This window comes from Tamandua tetradactyla, chromosome 3 (assembly GCF_023851605.1).
Source record: "Tamandua tetradactyla isolate mTamTet1 chromosome 3, mTamTet1.pri, whole genome shotgun sequence".
In the NCBI taxonomy this organism is placed as follows: domain Eukaryota; kingdom Metazoa; phylum Chordata; class Mammalia; order Pilosa; family Myrmecophagidae; genus Tamandua; species Tamandua tetradactyla.
This window is the reverse complement of record NC_135329.1, coordinates 142849533-142871290: the sequence shown is the minus strand read 5'-3', so window position 1 is coordinate 142871290 and position 21758 is coordinate 142849533. Positions and strand designations below refer to the sequence as shown.

The 21758-nt window shown below is 36.5% G+C and overlaps 1 protein-coding gene across 2 annotated transcripts in view; it reads left to right on the top strand.

Moving 5' to 3' along the window:
- METTL8 (methyltransferase 8, tRNA N3-cytidine) overlaps positions 1 to 20653 on the top strand; it is a 147530-nt gene extending 126877 nt beyond the window's left edge. Inside the window, exons 10-11 of one of the 2 annotated variants that reach the window (XM_077154124.1) lie at positions 7621 to 7682; positions 20389 to 20653. In XM_077154124.1, the coding sequence (XP_077010239.1) occupies positions 7621 to 7682; positions 20389 to 20427 (101 nt within the window). In that variant the 3' untranslated portion in view covers positions 20428 to 20653. The remainder of the gene's footprint in view (positions 1 to 7620; positions 7683 to 20388) is intronic. The other variant, XM_077154126.1, reaches the window with a different exon arrangement.
- Positions 20654 to 21758: the final 1105 nt, after the last annotated feature.

The window sequence follows — 21758 nt, the reverse complement described above, 5'->3', positions numbered from 1 at the left end:
CCTTTATGAAATGGGATTTATATTAAAACATGGCTTTTCTTAGGGGGCATACTTACTTTCAAACCAGCACACCATCTGCGTCAGCTCTGCTTTGAAGTTTCTGTCTGCCCTCTCTCTATCAGCTCTGAAGCTTCTGTTTCTGTCATTTCTGACTCTCTCCAAAATGTTTCCCTTTTTAAAGAATTCCAGTAAACTAATGAAGACCCACCTGGAACGGATGGCATCACATATCCATCTAATCAAAAGGTCACACCCACAATTGGCCATGCCACATCTATATCAAGATATTCTAATCAAAAGTTTCCAATTTACAGTTCTGAATAAGGATTAAAAGAAATGGCTGCTTTCGCAAGATAGGATAAGGATTAAAACATGGCTTTTCTGGGGTACAAAATACTTTCAAACTGGTACAGTTGGTATCAAGCTCACAAGATAGTTAAAGATTTAGGAAGTTGAATTTAAGCCCAATGGTAACTACAAAGAAAAGATCAAAGAATACACAAGCTCATAGTGACAGAAATGAGAGTACAAGTTGTCAGGGGCAAACTGCAGGGGGAATGGGAAATTAATACAAAATGGGTATAGGGTTTCTGTTTGGGGAGATGGAAAACTTTTAGTAATGGAATGGGGTGAGGGTACCACATTGTCAATGTGATTAATCCCAGTTAATGGTATGCTTGGAAGTGGTTGAGATAGGAAAATTTATGTTGTATGTATGTTCCCATAATTAAAAAGGAAGAATAAAGAGCAATTAAGTGACTATGTAATACATGATTCTGGATGGGTTCTAGCAAAGGAGGAGAAATAGCTGAAATGGTTATTATTGGGACATAGGAAAAAATTGAAATATAGACTATAAGCTGTATATCAATGTTGAATTTCTTAAACTTGATTATTGCACTTAATGGTGGTTACATAAGTGAAAATCCTAGTTCTTAGGAAATACACATTGCTGTATTATTTGTTCCAGGAGCCTGATGTATATAATCTCCACTTAAGTATTGGGAAATGGATAGATAGATAGATAGATAGATAGATAGATAGATAGATAGATAGATAGATAGAATGATATGGAAAATGTGGCTAAATGTTAAAATTGGTGGATCTGGGGTATAGGGGTATGTCAGAGTTATCTGTGTGGGATTTGTATTATTTTTGTAACTGTCCAATAAGTTTGAAAGTATTTCAAAATATAAAGTTAAAAAAAAAGAAAGAAATGACACAGAGAAAACTTAAAGCATTTTGCTGAGTGAAAGACCAGTCTGATCAGGCTATATGATTCCATCTATATGGCATTTTGGAATAGTAAAAATAGAGAGATAGTAAAAAGATCAGTGATTGCAAGGGGCTGAGAGAGAGAAGAGAAGGGTTGACGAGGTGGCACACAGTGCATTTTTAGAGCAGTGAAACTATTCTGTAGTGTACTATAATGGTGGATACAGGCCACATGCATTCATCAAAGTCCATATAACCACAACAGGAAAGGAAATCCCTATTGTAAACTATGCACTTTATTGAACAATAACGTATCAATATTGGCTCATTAATTGTAGTAAATATAGCACAGTAATGCAAAGTGTCAATAACTGGGGCAACTGTTTTGAGGCAGGGGTGAGGGCAACACAGGGTAAACAACAATTCTCTATACTTTTTAAGGAATTTCTAGAAGCCTAAAACTGCTTTAAAAACTAAAGTTTACAATTGCAAAAAAAAATGAGTTTCCTTAGCTTTGTGAAATGTCCTGGCCTTTGCACTTAAAGAAATGGTGCTTCAGATCAATGCTCAGCAGGTCATGTGATAGGATTGTTTTCCCAATTGTGACCCTGCAGTCCTCTCATTCTCTCGTAGGAAGAAACTCTTGGAGCAGAATCGAGATTTTAGAAAGAGACCACGTTAGAGAAGAGACTGAATTCGCTTTCTGTTCTTTCAAAAAAAAGCATTAAAGAGGTATTGTTAGGCTAGGGACAAATTTATAATGATACACGATACATTCAAATATTGTGACATTTGAGATGTTTGTGGTTAATAAATTTATTTGATATGCTTTCACATTCTAAATTCATTTTGTACTTAATTGTGTATTCTTTTTCTTAAAGAGAGTTCTAAAAATCAAATAAGGTTTAGACCTAACAAAACCTGGATAAGCCGCCAAATGCACTACTATCTTTTACTGATTTCCCTAAACCTGCCTGAAGCTTTGTAAATAGTCATTTTATTAAACTCTCCTCATTCTCCCAGTTTGAGCATGCCATCTGTTTCTCGTGTTCTGATACAACCATGTTCATGCCACTCATAATCTTTTTTTTGTACTTGCAATTTTTGTTTATTGTTTATACATTATATCCTTTTTCATGTACGAAGATTTTCACAAAAATTAGAGGGATGTGTGATTTAGATGGTATAGCCCCCATATGCGTATACATGCATATGTTCTTGACCGTGTTAAGATACTTAATTGTTGTCCGTGCTTTCTGGCGGGGGAGGAGGGGTAGGAATTAGAGGAGGAATTACTTTCATTATATTCATTCTTCTAATTGTTATTTTCACATTCGTGTATATGTGTTTTCAATTCAATTCAATTTTTGGTTTGATTTTTGTTCAAACAATTCACTAGGTATTATTTGAGGCGGGACAAACCTTAGAGTTGAACTTCAGTCACAGCTAATTAATGTGGTTCATTTTAATAATCTTTGTCCATCCAAAGTTTTCCTGGGCTCAGATGATTTCTGGGACTGGTGATGAAGCCCCAAAGAAATACTACAGCTTAATGTTATACATCAAGTAATGGGAATAAAAGTAATGCTTTTCACTTTATTGAGCTCTTGCCTTTGAAAATATTTTCTTATGTGTGTCCTATGTGAAGAAATTACGTTACTAGAGGACCATTTTTATTTTTCCCCACAATTAAGGCTTTCTGTTAAGTCCCATAGGAATTTCCAGGCGTAGGGTGAAATGCCCACATTTGTTTTTCACACGGCTCCCCAGCCACACGGCCCACCCACAGCTTCACACACTAACCTTAAGCAGGAGTGCATATACTGGAGCCTGGAAATGGAAAATACACCTCACCCTCACCCCGCTGATTGAGGCCAATCACTGAGTTGATTTCCCAGTAGGAGAACTGGCCAGGAGGAAGGTCTGTAGTCTCAAGTAACTCCCCTGCAGGGATTTCCTCACACTCCATTTATGCAGAAGACTAGAAAGATGGCCAGAATCTTCATAAAACAGGGCAAGTTTGTTGGGCAGGGACTGTTTGTACATCATGCAGTACTTTGAAAGTAGCCTGCCTCTTGACCTACTGGAAGGGCGGCCCTGGATCCAGGGAGGCAGCTGAGGGCTAGAACAGAATTCCGGAGAGACAGGGTAAGGGGGAGGTACCCCTTACTACACAGGCGTATTCCCATGAACCCAGAAAAAAAGGAATGGAGTGGACCTGTTTGTCCTTTTGGTCCTTATTTTCTGCCTGCAATTTCTCTGTTCCATTCACCAAAAGCCACAGGAAAACTTATGATTTCTGGAATATGGGAGTTGACAGTACTTTACTTTGGATGCTGTTCAGTTCTTTCCCTACATAAGTGATGCCATCATGAGCAGGAAAGAATGCAATCATGTGACTTCAACCTCTACCAACCAAAATATTTTCCTTTATCTCCATGCCACAAGTTCATTTAATAAGATAAAACCTTTTATTCCACAATAAGGGATATGGCTACTGCTTTAGGAAGTGGAGTATATTGGCTTAAATACACAGGCAAGTTGTTGCGGGATCCCCTCAGGAAAATCTGTGCATGGGACCTGAAGACCCTCTGATATCATATTGTAAACATTTTTTTTCTTCTTATGAGAAGCAGATGGAATTAACAGGCTGTGACATTTTGTCTATTGTTCTTAAGTGTGGCACACAGGAATCTCTTTGTCCTTTCTCAGAAGATAGGCTTTACATTTGCATCAAGGGACAAGAACATCTGCAAATCCTTTACTTTGTTTAGAAATCATGCTCATTCTTTATGTTTCTGCGGAGGGGAAAAAAAGAAATCTTATAGTTTAGTGGTTAGAATGGCCACCTTCCATGTGGGAGACCCAGGTTTGATTCCTGGACCATGCATCCAAAAAAAAAAAAAAAAGAAAAGAAATCTGCCCTCACCATTGACTCAAATGAGGTAGGAGAATTGTGACTGGAAGACCCCCAAGGACCTTTAATTTCTTCCTTGAAGAAAGAAAAAAAAATACAGACAAATAAAAAAACTCAATACTTGTGTCCCCCACCCCTGAACATCCCCTTGGAATGGGTTGCAGAGACTTGGCAGTAAGAGAAGAATTATTCTTTGTCTGCTCCCAGCTACAACAAAGAACCACCAGTTCCAGGGTCTGAGCCATACTGAAGACTCTCACCTTCAGGCAGGAGGCTGGACACTGTGGTAACACTGAATTTGACTAATTCTAATTCTAATATGACTAATAACTATTTTTCTAACAGCTTTATTGAGGTATAATTGATATATAATAAATAACAATGTTGAAAATGTACAATTTTCTTTATTATCATGTCCAAGAATCAAGGCTATTGAGACACAGCTCAACAGTTTCAGGTATTTCCCTCCAGCCACTCCAATACACCATAAACTAAAAGGGGATATCTATATAATACATAAGAATAACCTCCAGGATAACCTCTTGACTCTGAAATCTCTCAGCCACTGAAACTATTTTCTTTCATTTCTCTCTTTCCCCTTTTGGTCAAAAAGGCTTTCTCATCTCGGGATTTCTGTCCCACATTGCCAGGGAGATTTACACCCCTAGGAGTCATGTCCCATGTAGGAGAGAGGGCAGAGAGTTCACCTGCCAACCTGCCAAGTTGGCTTAGAAATAGAGGCTACATCTGAACAACAATAAGAGGTTCTCTGGGAGTGACTTTTAGGCCTAATTTTAAATAGGCTTAGCCTATCTTTTGCATGAATAAGTTTCATAGGGGTGAACCCCATGATTGAGGGCTCTGCCTATGGATTTGGTTGTCCCCACTGCTTGCAAGAATATCAGAAATTCTCCAAATGAGGAAGTTGAATATTTCCTCCTTCTCCCCAATTCCCTAAGGCGACTTTGCAAATAGTTTATTCACTGCCCAAATTACTCTGGGATTTATGGGGGCATCACACTAACCTGGACAAACCAATAAAATCTCATACCCTGTTCAAGATTCCATGTACTTATGGTGTTCAACTAAATTAACCATACAAGTGAAATTAGGAAATTAACTACCCAAAATATAAATTTTGCACCCAATAAATACATCTCCCTTTAGTCTCACATAGAAGTTGAAGTTTTAAAATATGGATGATATCATCCTTTACCCTGTATTCTGCTATATCTTAGTCCTATCCAGATCAGCTTAATTCATATCTCTGCTCAAAGTCTGATCACTTTTTCAACTTTTTAAACACTTGCTGGGCATCCTTTGATATACTTATTTGCGATCTACATGTCTGCTCAAATCTTGTGCTCATTTTTGATCAGCTTGTTTTTTCTTATTATGGAATTTTGAGAGTTCTTTATATATATTCTGGATACAAGTTCTTTATCAGACAGAAGCATTACAAAGATTTTCTTCCAGTCTGTGCCTTGTCTTTTTTGTTCTCCTACCAGTGTCTTTCAAAAAACATGTTTTTAATTTTGATGAAGTCCAATTTATCAATTTGTCCTTTTATTGAATTTTATTAAATTTTCAGTGTCATATATAAGAAATCTTTGCCTAACCTAAGGTTACAAGATTTTCCTCCTATGTTTTCTTCTAGAAGTTTTATGGTTTTAAGTTTTACATTTAGGTCTATAATCCAATTTTTGTATAGGATGAGAAGTATGGATCAAGGTTCTTTTATTGAATATAGATAGCCAATTGTTTCTGCACCATTTCCTGAAAAGACTATTTTTTCTCCACTGAATTGCCTTTGCACCTTTTGTAAAAAATTAGTTGTCCAGAAATATGTGCTTCTATTTGTGGGGTATCTCTATTCTGTTCCATTGACCTATTCGTCTATTTGATGCCAATACCACACTGTCTTGATTACTGTAGTTTTATAGTAAGTCTTGAAATTAGGTAGTGTTAGTCCTCCAACTTTGTTCTCTGCAAAGTTCTTTTGCTATTCTGGGTTCTTTGAATTTCCATTTTAATTTAAGAAGCAGCTTTTCAATTTTTACCAAAAAAATCCTGCTGTGATTTTGATTGGAATGCATTGAATTTATAGATCAATTTGAAGAAAATTGACACCTTTACAATATAGTCTTGTAACTTCAGAACACAGTATACTTCTCCATTTATATTGTTCTTCTTCAATTTCTTTCAGCAATATTTTGTAGCTTGCAGCATATCGGTCTTATACATCTTTTGTCAGATTTATCCCTAAGTCCTTTATATTTTTATGCTATTGTAAATGGTATTTTTTTTAGAATTTCAATTTCTAATTTTTTTGCCATACAATTGATTTTTCTATTGATATTGATGATGGTTTGAAGCTCTGATGTATTCCAGAAAAGGCCATGTTCTTTTTTTTTTGGCATGAGCAGGCACCAGGAAATGAACTCGGGTCTTTGGCCTGGCTGGCGAGAACTCTGCCTGTTGAGCCACCAGGGCCCATCCAAAAGACCATATTCTTTTAATCCATTCCTGTGGGTACAAGACCTGTTGTAGGTGAGACATTTTGGCTAGGTTATTTCAACTGACATGTGACCCACCCCATTCAAGGTGGGTCTTAATCCTTTTACTGGATTTCTTTAAGAGAAATTAAGTTAAGAGAAGAAGTCCCAGAAGAGCTGAAAGAGGAAGTTACTGAAGCCAGAAGCTGAAAGCAATGAAACCTGAGAGAGAGGAATGAGCAGACGCCAGCCATGTGCCTTCCCATGTGACAGAGATATCCCCCATGCCAATGGCCTGTCTTCAGAGTCCAGATATCATCCTGGTGATGCCTTAATTGGACATTGTCATGGCCTTAGAACTGTAAATTCTAAGTTAATAAATCCCCATTGTAAAAGCCAGTCCTTTTCTGGCATATTGCATTCCAGAAGCTGTAGCAAACCAAAACAATGTTGTACCTGGATCCTTGCTAAACTCTCTTGTTAGTTCTCATACCATATTTGTAGATTCCAACAATTATTTTCCATAGACAATCATGTCTCTGTGAGTAAAGACAGTTTTATTTTTCCTTTTTTAATCTTGATGCCTTTTCTTTCTTTTTCTCTTCTGACTGCAGTGGCTAGAACCTCTGGTACAATATTGAACAGAAGTCATGAGAGTAGACATCCTTCTCTTGTTCTTGATATTAGGAAGAAAATTCTGCTTTTCAACATTAGGTGTGATGATAGTGCTAGGTTTTTCACAGATACTCTTTATAAGGTTGAGGAAGTTCCCTTATAGTCCTGTTTGTTGAGTTTTTATTAAGATAGAATGATAGGTTTAGTCAAATGCCTGTGATGCATCTCTTGAGAGGATGATATTGCTTTTCTTTTTTGGGGGGGGGGCGGGGGGGGGGGGAGGCATGGTATGGTCTGGGAATCAAACCCAGGTCTCCCGCATGGAAGGTGATCATTCTACCACTGAACCACTTGTGCACCCCTGCTTTTCTCTTTTAGTTGTCAATATGGTGAATCATACTGATGACTTTCAAATGTCAGGCCAATCCTGCATTCCTGGGGTAAGTCCAACTTGGTCATATAGTATCCTTTTCATATAGTCCTGGGTTTAACTTCCAAAAAATTTGTTTAGGATTTTCACATCACTTTCATAAGGGATATTAGTCTGTAGTTTTCTTATCTTAAAATATCTTTGGGTTTGGTGTCAGAGGAATGCTGGCCTCATATAATGAATTGGGAAGTTATCTTTTCCTGTTCAATTTTCTGGAAGATTTTGTATACAGTTGGTATTCTTTTTGGTAGAATTAACCAATGAAGCCACCTGAGGCCTGGGGAGTTTTCTTTGTAGGAAAATTTTAACTTAAAATTCAATTTCTTTTATGGATTAAGGGCTATCTAAATTATTTATTTCTTTTTGAGTCAGTTTTGGTAGTTTGTATCTTTCGAGGAATGTGTCCACTTCATTCCTATCGTTGACTTCATTGGCAAGTAGTTGTTTGTGGTATTCCCTTATTATTTTGTTAACGTCTGTACAATCTGTGGTGAGTCACCTGTCTAATTTCTAATTTGTTATTCATGTCTTTCTTTTTTTCCTAATCGGTCTGGCTAGAAGATTATTGATTATGTTGTCCTCAATGAATCAGCTTTTTGTTTCATTGATTTTTCTCTATTTGTTTTCTGTTTTCTATTTTGTTGATTTCTTTCTATTTTGATCTTTAGTATTTCTTTTCTTGTACTTACTTTGGATTTCATTTGCTCTTCTTATCTTAATTTCTCAAGGTAGAAAATGGAGTCACTGATTTTGCTCCTTTATTCTTATATAGGTATTTGGTACCATAACATTCTAAGTACTTCTTTAGTTACATTCTACAAATTTTGATATGTCATATTTTCACTCAGGTTTAAATACTTCATAATTTTCCTTTTGATTTCTTTTTTCTGATCTGTGGGTTTCTCAGAATTGTGTTATTTAGTTTCCAAATACTTGGGAATTTCTTGATTTCTTATAAAATTCTATTGTAGTCAGATAACATGAATTTAAATTCTTAAATATATTGAGACTTGTTTTATAGCTCAGTATGTGGTCTATCTTGGTAAATATTTGGTGAGCAATTGAAAAGAATGTTGTATAAGTGTTCTATAAATGCAAATAGTTAAAATTGATTGATAGTGTTTTTCAAGTCTTCTGTATCTTTGTGATCAATTGTTTATCAATTACTGGAGTTTTTGAAATCTTTGACTATAATTGCAAATTTGTCTCTTTCTCCTTGCAGCTTATCATTTTGAAGCTATGTTATTGGGTTCATAAATGTTTAAGATTCTTATATCCTATTGATGAGTACACTCCTTTATAACTACAAATGAACTTCTTTATCCCTAATAAAATTATTTGTTCTGAAATCTACTTTTTCTAATATTAATATAGTCACTCCAGCTTTCTTTTTCTTTTTGTTTTTTTGTGTAGGGGTGCATTGTCCAGGAAACGAACCCAGGTCTCCTGCATGAAAGGTGAGCGTTCTACCACTGTACCACCTGTGCACCTTCCAGCTTTCTTTTGACTAAAGCTTTCCTCCTTTAATTTCTGTCTCTCTCTCTTTTTTTTTTTTTTTTTTTTTTTGAGTGCATGGGCTGGGAATATCCTTTAATTTTAACCTATTTGTGTAGTTGTATGTAAAGTGGATTTCTTCTAGGGAACATAAAGTAGGTTCTTGCCATTTTAAATACAATCTGAAGTTTCTTCCTTCTAATGGGGTATTTAGTCCATTTATAGTCAGTCTAATTTTTGATATGGTTAGTGTATCAGTCAGTATTTTCTAGAAAAACAGAACCAATGGGGTATATGAGATTTATTTTAAGGAAATGGCTACTGTGATTGTGGGGACTGGCAAGGTCAAGACCTTTACACAGGCTCGCAGGCTAGAAATTCTAGTAAGAGTTGATGTTGAAGTTTTGAGTTCAGAGTCTGTAGAGGAAGTCACTCAGGCTGGAAACTCAGAAAGGAGTATGTGATTTAGTCTTTTTTAAAAAAATTTTTATTGTGGTAACTTATATACAACTCAAAATTTCCCATTTAACTGCTTTCAGTGTACAAGTCAGTGAGAATAATCATGTTCACAGTATTGTGCTAGTCTTACTACCATCCATTTTTTAAGCATTTTCATCACTCCAAGATGGCGTAGCCTTGGTATACAATATATTTTTCTCTCGGGACCCTTAAGTTCTTTGCTTTTAGGCCTCTAACTGATTGGATGAAGCCCAACCACATTATCAAGAGTAATTTCTTTTACTTAAAGCCAATGGATTGTAGATGTTACTCCCATCTACAAAATACCTGCATAGCAACATATGGGACAGTATTTCATCCAACCACTGGACATCAGAAACTAGCCAACACATAAAGTTAGCCATCATAGATTCAAACCTATTATCTTGTTTTTGCTTTCTATTTGACTAATATAGCTTAATTCCCCTTTTCCTCTTTTTCTGCTTTCTATTAGCTTAATTGAGTTTATTTTATGATTCCACTTTATCTCCTTTGTTGACTTTTTAGATATAACGGCTTCTTCTAAAAAATTTTTAGTGTTGCTTTAGGGTTTATAGTTTACATGCTTAACTAATCACAACCTACTTTCAAGTGATAGCATTCCACTTCACATATACTATTAGAATCTCATAATAGTATATATTCCTTTCTTCCTTCCCAGCACTAATCCTATTGGTATCATATATTTTACTTATATGTATGTTACGACCTCCACAATACATTGTTATTACTTTTGTTTAAGGCATTAATTACCTTTTAAAGATATTCAAATTTTAAGGAAAAAATCTTACATATTTGTCTGCATACGTCCCATTTTCGTTGTTCTTCATACCTTTATGTGTATCTCTGTTACCATCTAGTATAATTTTCCTTTGCCTGAGAGATTTCTTTTAACATTCCTGGTAGTGCAGATCTGTTACTGATTAATTTTTTCAGCTTTCCTATGTCCTAAAAAGCTTTTGCACCACCTTCATCTTTGAAAGATAGTTTCTCTGAGGATAAATGTATACATGATGGTTTATTTTTCTTTCAGTAGTTTATCACTCACATAATTTCCTACATGAAATCTTCTGTCATCTTATCTTTGATCCTTTTTACATAACCTGTCTTTTTTAATAAGACTGCTTTGAAGATTCTCTCTTTATCACAGCTTTAGAGTAATTTGATTATGATATGACTTAGTGTAGTTTTCTTCATTTTTCTTGTGCTTGGGATTCATTAAGCTTCTTGGATTTGTGGGTTTAATGTTTCAATCAAAATTGGAAAACATTTTGCTCTCATTTTTCAAATAGTTTTTGTGTCCTTCTCCTACATTGAGAACTCTAATTATATAGGCTGCTTGAACTTGTTCTGCAGCTCACTGATGCTCTTTTTAAAAAAATCCTCTTTTATGAAAATGCAGAGAAAGAGATGGTTCCTATTTACTGTTGGTAGGGAAATGAGAGGTGAAGCCCCTTGGAGGGCAGTGTGGTGGCTCCACAGGAGGCTACGGGTGAGTTTGCCATATGATTCTGAAACCGTGTTGCTCAGTATATATCTGGAGGAACTGAGTGTGGAGACACAAATGGACATTTGCACACTGATGTGTATGGCAGGAGTGTTCCTTATCCACTCAGATGGAGGTGGTCTAAGAGTACGACGATTGAGGAATGGAAAGGGGAACTATGGTGTATACATACAATAGACTACTGAGTAGCCACAAGAAGGAATGAAATTGTGAGGCATGAAACTAGGTGAAAGAAATGTAAGAGCTGTATGTTGAATGAAATGTCAGGGAAAAAAGACAAATATTATCTGGCTCAATCATTTGGACTAACTATAATATAAAAATTCAATGAACTAAAATTGAAAGCATGGGTTATCAGGTTGGGGCTTATAGTGAAGGGTCCTAGATTATAAGCTCTTACAGCAGTCACTTATATTCATGAGGTGTAACTGTTAATTCTAAACTCTGTGCTACTGAGCTATTTGAATATAACATGGTCTTTCCCAGAAACTTTGGGAGTGACACGTGAGACTCAGAGTTAGAGCTCTGAAGCTATGAATGTGAACAGAACCCCATAAAGGAACTGTTCAAAAAGGATCAGATTTTAACTAGAGATATGAATGAAGCTGATATGGATACAGCTAAGGTATACTAGAAGACTGGGTAAAGGATCATATCATCCATTTTTTAAAACCTCAACTTCTGGGTTAGATTAAATGGAAGAGATTTATTGGGAGCAAAATTTATATTTTTGGTAGTACATTTCCTAACTTAATTTTTATGGTCGTTTAGCTGAACACCATAAGTACATGGAATCTTGAACAGGGAGAAGATTTTGTTGGTTTGTCCAGGTTAGTGTGATGCCCTGATAAATCCCAGAATGACTTGTGCAGTGCATAAAGAAGTATTTGCAAAGTCCCCTTGGGGGCGTTGAGGAGAAAGAAGGAAATATTCAACTGACCCATTTGGAGAATTTCTAATACTCTCACAAGCAGTGGAGACAACCAAATCAATAGGCTGATTCTCAGTCTTGGGGTTCACCCTTATGAAACTTATTCCCGCAAAAGATAGGCTAAACCCACTTAAAATTATTCTTAGGAGTCACCCCCAGAGAACCTCTTTTGTTGCTCAGATATGGTCTCTCTCCCTAAGTCAGCATGTGAATTCACTGCCTTCCTTCATACATGGGACATGACTCCCAGAAACATGGGGCAGAAAGCCTGGGATAAGCCAGAATCTGGCATCAAGAGATTCAGAAAGCCTTCTTGACCAAAAAGAGGAAGAGAGAAATGAGAAAAAAATGAAGTTTCAGTGGCTGAGAGATTTCAGAGTTGAGAGGTTATCCTGGAGGTTATGCTTATGTATTATGTAATATCCCTTTTTAGTTTATGGTGTATTGGAGTGGCTAGAGGGAAATACCTGAAACTGTTGAGCTGTGTTCCAATAGCCTAGATTCTTGAACATGATTGTATAACAATATAACATTTACAATGTGAGTGTGTGATTGTGAGAACCTTGTGTCTGATGCTCCCTATATCCAGGATATGGACAGATGAGAAAAAGTATGGATAAAAATAAATAATGGGGGAAGATAAAATAAATTGGGTAGATGGAAACACTAGTGGTCAATGAGAGGGAGGGATAAGGTGTATGGTATGTATGAGTTTTTTCTTTTTTTTTTAATTTCTTTTTCTGGAGTGATGCCTATGTTCAAAAAAATGATCATGGTGATGAATACAAAACTATGTGATGATATTGTGAGCCATTGATTGTGCACCATGTACAGAAAATATGTGTGTGATGATTTTTCTCAATAAAAAAATTTTTAATCCTCTTTTTTTCTGTGTTTCATTTTGGATAGTTTCCATTGCTATGTCTTCAAATTCATTAGTCTTTTCTTCAACCATTAATCCAATTCATTGGATTATACAATCCAATTCATTATATTTTTCATCTCAGACATTGTACTTTTCCCTAGAAATTTTATTTCTATCTTCTATTTCATTACTTAACTTTTGAACACCTGCAATATAGCTGTAATGAATATTTTAGTATCCTTGTCTTCAATTCCAATATTTCTATCAGTTTTGTGTCCATTTCAATTGGTCAATTTTTCTCTTCATGGTGGGTTGTATTTTCCTGCTCTTTGCATGCCCTGGTATGTTTTTTATTGTATGCCTGGTATGTATTTTATTGTATGGCAGACATTGTGAATTTTACCCTATTGAGCAATCAATATTTTTGTATTCCTACAAACATACTTAAGCTTTGTTCTTGGATGCAGTTTTAAATTTCTTGGAAACTAATTAGATTACATTGATCATTTTGCATCTTGCTTTTAAAATTTGTTAGGTGGAATCAGAGCAGTATTTAAGCCAGGGATGATTATTTTCCACTAGTGAGGCAAAGTCCTCTACAGAGTACTTTACTAAATGTCAATGACTTATGAAATTTCCAGTCTAGCTGGTGGGATCAGGGCGCAGTACCGGTACTGTGTTAGCATTGGGCATGGTTCCCTCAAATCCTGTGATATTGTTCTTTCTCCAGACTGGGACAGTTTCCTTGCATGCATGGGCTGTTGAGTATTCTGCTGAATTCTCAGGTGAGATCCTCTGCACATTTCCAGATTTCTCTTTCTTGTGAAGCCCTTTCCTCTCTGATACTTTGTCTTGCAAACTCTAGTTACTTGATCTCAAAGGACTCCCCGCTTAATCTCCTCAACTCAGATTGTTTGCCTTGTTCCTTCTGGGTTTCCTCTCCCTATTCTGTGACCTAAAAACTCTCTCAGGGTAGTAAACTAGGTCAATCATAAGGCTTATCTCATGCCCTTCATTGCTTGATGTCCGATGTCTTAAAACCCATTGTTTTATTTTCATTGTTGTTTTTAATCTTTTGGGTTGTTCTATACAGAAAAGCAAATGCAGTCCCTGTAACTCCACCTTGGCTAAAAGTGGAAGCTCTCCTGATAAGAAATTTTAAAGGAATGAAAGGAATGTCCCAAAACTTGCATCTTATTGTGGTCAAAAAGAATAAAAGTAAGTTCTAGCCCAGAGTGAGAAGGCAAATCCTAAAACCAAAGTGGAAAAGACTGATAGCAGCTCTTCTCTGGAGCAGAGAATTTAGCAAGGGCAAGAGAGAGAGAGACATAAGCATGTCATGCCACTGCAGAGAGGTTCTGCAATCACTGAGCCCCACTTTTCCCATATCATATTTTTGTTGAGAATGATCCCTGGATCCAAGAAGTCTCATTAAATATTGGTATGCCACATGGGGGTACTTCCCAAATTTTTTCAAGATTTTTTAGGATAACAATTCTTAGGTAAAATGATGGAGGAGAAACAATCCAGAAACAAGGCATTTTAACACTGCATCTTGCTATTATATTTTCTGTTTAAATTACCTACTGTTGGTTTTGGATTTGCAGTTAAAAACCCTAACTGATAGTTTTAGTTTATACCACTGTTTTAAGGGAAATTTATTCTTAAGCCACTGAGATAGACAAACACTCATTCTGCTTTTCTTTAACTGCCAGAGAAGAATTTTCTTCGTAAACCAACATGGGTCACCTGCTGCAATTTTTAACAACCAATGGACTTGTACTTTCTAATACAGTCCTAGAATCTCCTCATGAGGAAGCATTTTGGGTATTTTCCCCCCTCTCTCATATAGATTATCCTACTCTGGAGAGTTCTTGCCCGTCCGAGTGAGCTATTTGTTTTGTTGTCACCTGAACCACATGACTGTGGATAGACACAGCTCAGCGGCCATAGCTGTAGCTCAGCCTTTCCGTGGCTGACAGGAACGATATGTAAAATAAGACACAGAGAATGGCAATAAAATAAGGTTGGTTGCAAAATGAAATCAAGTTATTTCTGGGACTCATTTGTAGGTGGAGATGGGAAACTATACCATGCCACTCTGGAAGCTCAATCTGACCAGTCATTGATATTTAGATTCTGCCCCTTTCTATCCAGGCACTTCCACCCAGATTCTGTTTGCAATTTCAAATAGACTACCTTGCCTAATAAAAATATGATGCTTAGCAACAGAAATGGATTACAACTATATTTAGCCAAACCAAAGCTCTATAATAATGTACTGGACAAAATGATTGACACAATTTGCATTCCTCTTGTCCTTTACTGACAGTATCACCTGGTTTATATTCTGCCGTGCAGAGACTCATCAGTCTGAAGTGATGTGATTTGTCAGGGAAACAATGAGAAGGCAGAGGCTTACACTAGAAAATCTCTCTCTCAGCCTTTTCTTCTGTTAGGGGTTGGGAATTTATAGAATTCCTGCCTGATTAGGGACTCTGAAGCTTTGAATATTTGATTCCTGATTTTTCTTGTATCTTAATTTTTTTTTAAACATAACAACATACAAAAACAAACATTCTTACCATATGCTCATTCCATTCTTGGTATATAATCAATAGCTCACAATATCATCACATAATTATATATCATCACCTTGATCATTTCTTAGAACATTTTCGTCAGTTCAGAAAAAGAAATAAAAAGAAAAAAGAAAAAAACCTCATACATACCATACCCCTTACCACTCCCTCTCATTGATTACTAGTATTTCCATCTACCCAATATATTTTAGCCTTTGTTTCCCCTATGATTCCTGATTTAATTATGAAATTATAATAATTGGCTAATCAGGGGAGAAAGTAAGCAGTGTTATTTGGGAAGCTGAAAGAAGGTACCTAAGATTGAGAGGAAAACAGTGGGCTTTCCTAACATTCACTGTGATAAGTCATGTCGGTAACAAGTTTCCTTGATACGATGTGATACGACTGGCACTTTACCAACGTGGGCTTCATCCCCCAACCCTGTAATCCTGGTCTAATCATGAGAAGGAGAAAAACATCAAAGAAATCCCAAAAGAGAGCGTTCTACAAAACACCTGACCGGGACTCCTCAAAATCATCAAGTTCATCAAAAATAAGAAAACTAAGAAATTGCCATAGGCAAGAGGAGCCTAAGGAGACAACACATTTAAATGTAATGTGATATCCTGGATGAGATCCTAGAACAGAAAAGAGGTGTTAGGGCAAAATTGAGGAAATCGGAATAAAGTCCGGGCTTCAGTTAATAATAATGTATCAGTATTTGTTCATTAATAGTAGCAAATGTACCTTACTCATGTCAGGTGTGAACAATAAAGGAGGCTGGGTGTGTGGTACATGGGAACTCTTTGTATTACGTTCACAATAATTCTGTAAATATAACACAGTTCAAAAACAAAAAATGTAATTTTTTTTAAAAGTGTACTTTTCCTTTTGCTGGCTTCTTCCCAGCCCTCCAGCAGTCTTGCACAACCAAAGGCAGCAATCACAATCTGCACTGAGCTCAATCTGCAGTTCCTTTATCTAGTTCTGTGTAATTAAAGGATACAAACTATCAACCATTTTTTTTTAACCAAATCTAGACAAAAACTGATATTAAGGCAGGGTACACAAAAGAATGACTTCCCTAAGTATTTTGTTATTTGTCAGTGTGAACAGAACATAATCTGTGAGAAACTCGAAGATGGAATCCGACCTTTTATTTTTAACACAACAGCTGAACTCTCAGTGGTTGCCTGCAGTATCTATAATCATTGCCTATAGACAGCACCTCTTGCAAATTAAGGAATTTTCCTTGAAGTTCTCATTAAATGTACATTACTGTTTGGGGGTTGATATCCTGGGATCTGGGATTGTATCAGTTATTCTTTACTGAGACGAGTTCTTATATAAAGCAGGAGGATCATCAGGAAACTGAAATGTATCCTGCAGAGTAGGTTAGTTTTAAGTATGTTATTCAGTACAAATATCTCCTTTGGGAATTTTACAGAAGAAACCCTTTCTGATTACTACTCCACGGCTGTGTTTTTAGCAGTAATTGCTCCCCTTAAAATAACCTTGTAGAGGTCGTTCTTAAACAGAGAAGATGGATGATTGAGTGTCTTGTCACTGCCCTTCTCAATTGGTCACAGTCTAAGCTGGACCAGAGAAAAGGAGGAATCTCTGGGTTTGCCTTTTCAGCAGTAAAGCAAGGGAGGGATTCATAAGCTCCTTTCTGCTACCTCCAGGTCCTGTTTTCATAGTTTGGAGTGCATCTTGACAGAAGCAGCTGCCTCAGGTCATTTTGATTCTGGCTTTTACCTTTTTGCTCTTTATCTGAATTGAGTTCTGATAATGCACCCTTTTTCTCTGCTTTGCTCTTCTTTCCTACAAAGATCATAGGACTGAATTTCAACAGACTTAATTTATCCCCAGCTTTGTCATTAAATGAAGCCTTGTTTCTAGGGCAAGGCAATTTTGCTCTCTGGGCCTCAGTTTCCTAAACTGTGAAATCTGATCCATAATACATGCCCTGATTATCCCAGTGTTTCTATGAGGATTGATTTATCATAATAGATGTCAACATCTTTTCGAAGTTTAAAGTGCAGAACAAAGTCATATTTAAATGCTTGAAGAAATTTTAAATTTTTGAAATGCCCTCCAAGCCCCAAAAGCAGCATTTCATTTATGACCAAGTTGTCAGAAGTTACAATTTGGTAATAATCTTTACACAACAGAAACTAATTCTGGCTGATTAAAGGAAAAAAATTAAGGAAGAGTGAGAGAAGGAAAATTTTTTGAAGTGATATTGAATAACCCTCACAATTGCCAGGAAGGCTGTAAACTTGGCTTGGAAAAAATGGATAAAAATAAGGAGGACAGGCAGTACCATGGCCAAATTATGTCACCAAAGACTGTTTCCCACTTAATGTTGCTGATGATGACCTCTCTCCCCACACAAAAAGTTTCTCTGCAGTAACTATGTCTTTGTATGGCTGGTTCAATCAAAGGCAGGTTTTGCCCACCTCATGTGATTACCTTCCTGTAAGGGAGCTGGGAAGTGATGATCTGGCATTTCCTTCATCTATAATGGAAGGTGGGCTCTGAGGTTTGAAAGCTGAGTTAGCACCCCCCTCCCTCCAGTAATAAATAGTTCCTATGTGGGAATTTTAAGAGGTGGGCATATTACTTAATGCCGGCAGAACCTGCAAATATACATCCAGTAGAACTGGCCTTTATCCTAGGTGTGCTTCCAGTACTCCCATCTGTGACCCTTTAACCTTTGGAAAGCCTATTTTTATTAGCTTTAGTTTTCTCAAAGGTTAGCCCTGATCTTGCTAGCCAATTCTGGCATTCACTGCTGATTCTCAGCTAGATCACAACTCTTCCCCCATAAGTCCAACTTGGGGCACAATCCAGAACTGAGCCAATAAGATAAATAAATAAGTCATACAATGGTTAGACCTCTACCAAGCTCCATAATATTAGCAAATAGTTCAGTTTTCATAGTATGTAAAGTGGCCCAAATTATTAGAATGGGGTGTGTTTTTATATGGATTCAAGACTGTTAAAGCTGTTCTTTCAAACTTTGGAAATTTTGGTTCTCTTCATTATCAGAAATATTCCCTAAACAGCTTATGAAGACATTCTCCTGATGATGCCTATGAGTGCCAATTAAATTTAGAAGGCTATTTTTCACATTTTTATTCCATGTATATAACACTTAGGTCTTGATCTGAAAATGGGAAAGGTCTTATCATATTCAAGCTTTTAAAGAACACCCTAGATGATGGGGATGCTTGTTATGGTGATAAGACTAAGTGACCAGGGAGATATCCGGAATGAGGGCAGCAGGGAGACTGAAGCCCTTATCATCTAGTGGATTTTGTAGCCCTCTCTTTGCTTAGAGGGAACAAGGAGAGACTATGAGATATGTGCTGTGAAAGCTATTTTCAGAGCTGCTAGAATTTAATCAGTTCACTGTTTTAAACCAGAGGAAACTTTTGTTTCATTTACTACATTGGAAGGAATGTTGAAAAGGAAAGCACACAGACAGTCCCTGACTTAGAATAATTGACTCAAAGTTACTTGTTTACTCCTTCCTAATCCCCGTTATCATTCCTGCGCTTTGGCAGGCAGCACCCAGGTGGACCTTCATGCACTCCTCAAGCACCTGTTAGGTGTTAGGGTGTTCTTTAAAAGCTTGGGTATGATAAGGCCTTTCCCATTTTCAGATCAAGACTTAAGTTTTATATACATGGAATAAAAATGTAAAAATAGTCTTTTAAATTTAATCGGCACTCATAGCCATCATCAGGAGGAACGCCTTCATAAACTGTTTAGGGAACATTTCTGATGTACCTATTTTGTGCCTGGCACTGTGCAAGACAGAGATGAATTTGGTGTGAAGCCAATGAAATGGAAACTTCAGGTAACTTCAATTGCATGGGCCTCTTCCAAGGGGGCCATATGTTTTTGCAAAATTTGCAAAGGGAAAATATTTTAACCTCAATCGATGAAGACCGCTTTCTTCTTTTGACTCTCACTTCCTCTCTGTTGTAATTCTCCCTTGTGTCTGGTAGTATTGAAGAGTCAGTGGTCATTTTTTTTATTCATCTAAGGGAAGTTGAGTGAGGAATACGTTTAGACTGAGGGATAAGGTTACGTAGTTGGTAGGTACTTCTGTGATTAGTTAAGTGATCGCTAACCATCCTGGCTTAAGTGTGGCTTTGAGGAATCTTATCTTCCAATGTGTAAACTCGCCTGATGTTGTGGCCTGGCAGTGCAGACCCATTGATGATGTACCCTGGTTAATGAGTGTGGTCAAGTAAAAAAATGTTTAAGATTAGTCACTGCATGACACAACTTGAAATGCCCTGAAATCTTACAACCCATATGTAAAAGAAACTCGGTAGAGGTTTTCGTAAATTTGACAACACTCCCCCAAATTTACACGGCTTACTGATGAGTTGGGAAATGGAAAGAAACTTTCCTAAATTATCAATTATAGTAAAAAAAAATATAGATTTGCCATGCTAGTGAAAAGCATGAATTATCTTTCCATTCTCAAGAGAAAAAGACCTTACAAATTGTTGTCATGTGAACTGGAAATCAGAGTATGTAACCAAAAGAGTAGGAAAAACATATTAGATGTGTCAGGCAGTTAATTAATAAAAAGGTTTCATATTGATAGATTTTGTGGTATTTATCTGCTTTTATATATTTGTGATTTGTTGTGATTTCTCATGCTAAATGATGATTTACTTTAATGCCTAATATTGTATTCTTTTGAAGAAGTAAAAAATCATAATCATATATACTTCGTGTCTGCAGAAACTGAATCTCCCCCCGGTGTATGAGTTTTAGGATGTAGCCCTACTCAGACCCATCTCTGTCTTACAGGTACTCGCTGTCTGCACAGATAAGGAAGTGGCAGTGTGACAAATGCTTTGAGATGGCATCATCTGACTAATTTGCAGGAAATGGATCCCAACCTTTTATACATCCAGCTCCATTAAATTGATGTATAAAGCTGGAAAGTTACACAGTGAAACAAACTTTTCTGAACCAGGTTTCTGAAAAGTTATTTAGCAATGGTCGTATCCCCCAAGTCTCTTGCCTTTGTCAAAATCTCTTTTAGAAATGATTTTCAGTTCCTTGGCCCGAGGTATAATGATCTTTCCATTTTTGCTTTGCCACAATAAAAATAAGGCAAAAATCATGAAGAAAATTATAAAAGATTTTCTGAAGTTTGTTCAGATGTTGTCATGGAAATTGAAACTGTATGTAGTAGATTACTGTTTGGATTGTGTTTTTATTTTAAATGTTTATTGTGGTAACATATGCACAACACAAACCTTCGCATTTTAACCTCTTTCATATGTACAGTTCAATTATATGAGTTGCATTCACAATATTGTGTTACCATCACCACCATCTATTACCAAAACTTTTCATCACCTCAAACAGAAACTCTGCACCTATTAAGGAACAACTCCCCATTCTACCCCTCCCCTGTACTCTACTTGCTGTCTCTATGAAATTGTGTATTCTAGGTGTTTCATATAAATGGAATCATACAATATTTGTCCTTTTGTGTCTGTCTTATTTCATTCAACATAATGTATTCAAAGTTCATCCATGTTGTAGCATGTATCAGAATTTCATTCCTTTTTGTGGATGAATAGGTACAATATACATGTTTTTTCAAAACTATACACTATTCAGCATTAGGTATACATTATTCATTGACAGTGGAGAGTGTGGTTTCTATAACATATTTGTAAAATAGAAGAATTGGGGTTTGGGGATGATTGTTAAGATTCCTCCCAGTTCTTTGTTTCTTTCATTTTAATGAATTCCCAGTATTCATTTTAAGATGGTCTTCAGACCCTTAGTCAGAAATGTCATTCCTTCCTATGGTTTCCAAAGGGAAAATGAGAGTCAATGTACATCATTTTTTATTGATAGTGGTTTAATTTTGAAATTATAGTATGATTGAAGTATATGGACTTCAGTACCTTTAAGTGTTTCTATTCTTTTAAGAAGCATTGAAATGTTTTGATTTTTTTTTTAAATTGGTCTCTTTGAAGATACAGATGGCCAAAGCAGATTGGAAAATTCCACGTTTTAGCAAAAAGTCACCTAAGCTAATTGAAATATGATGAAGGAGGAAGCTGAATGAATTAGTAACTTGGTTATAAGAATAAATGCTGGGCAGGCCACGGTGGCTCAGCAGGCAGAGTTCTTGCCCACCATGATGGAGACCCAGG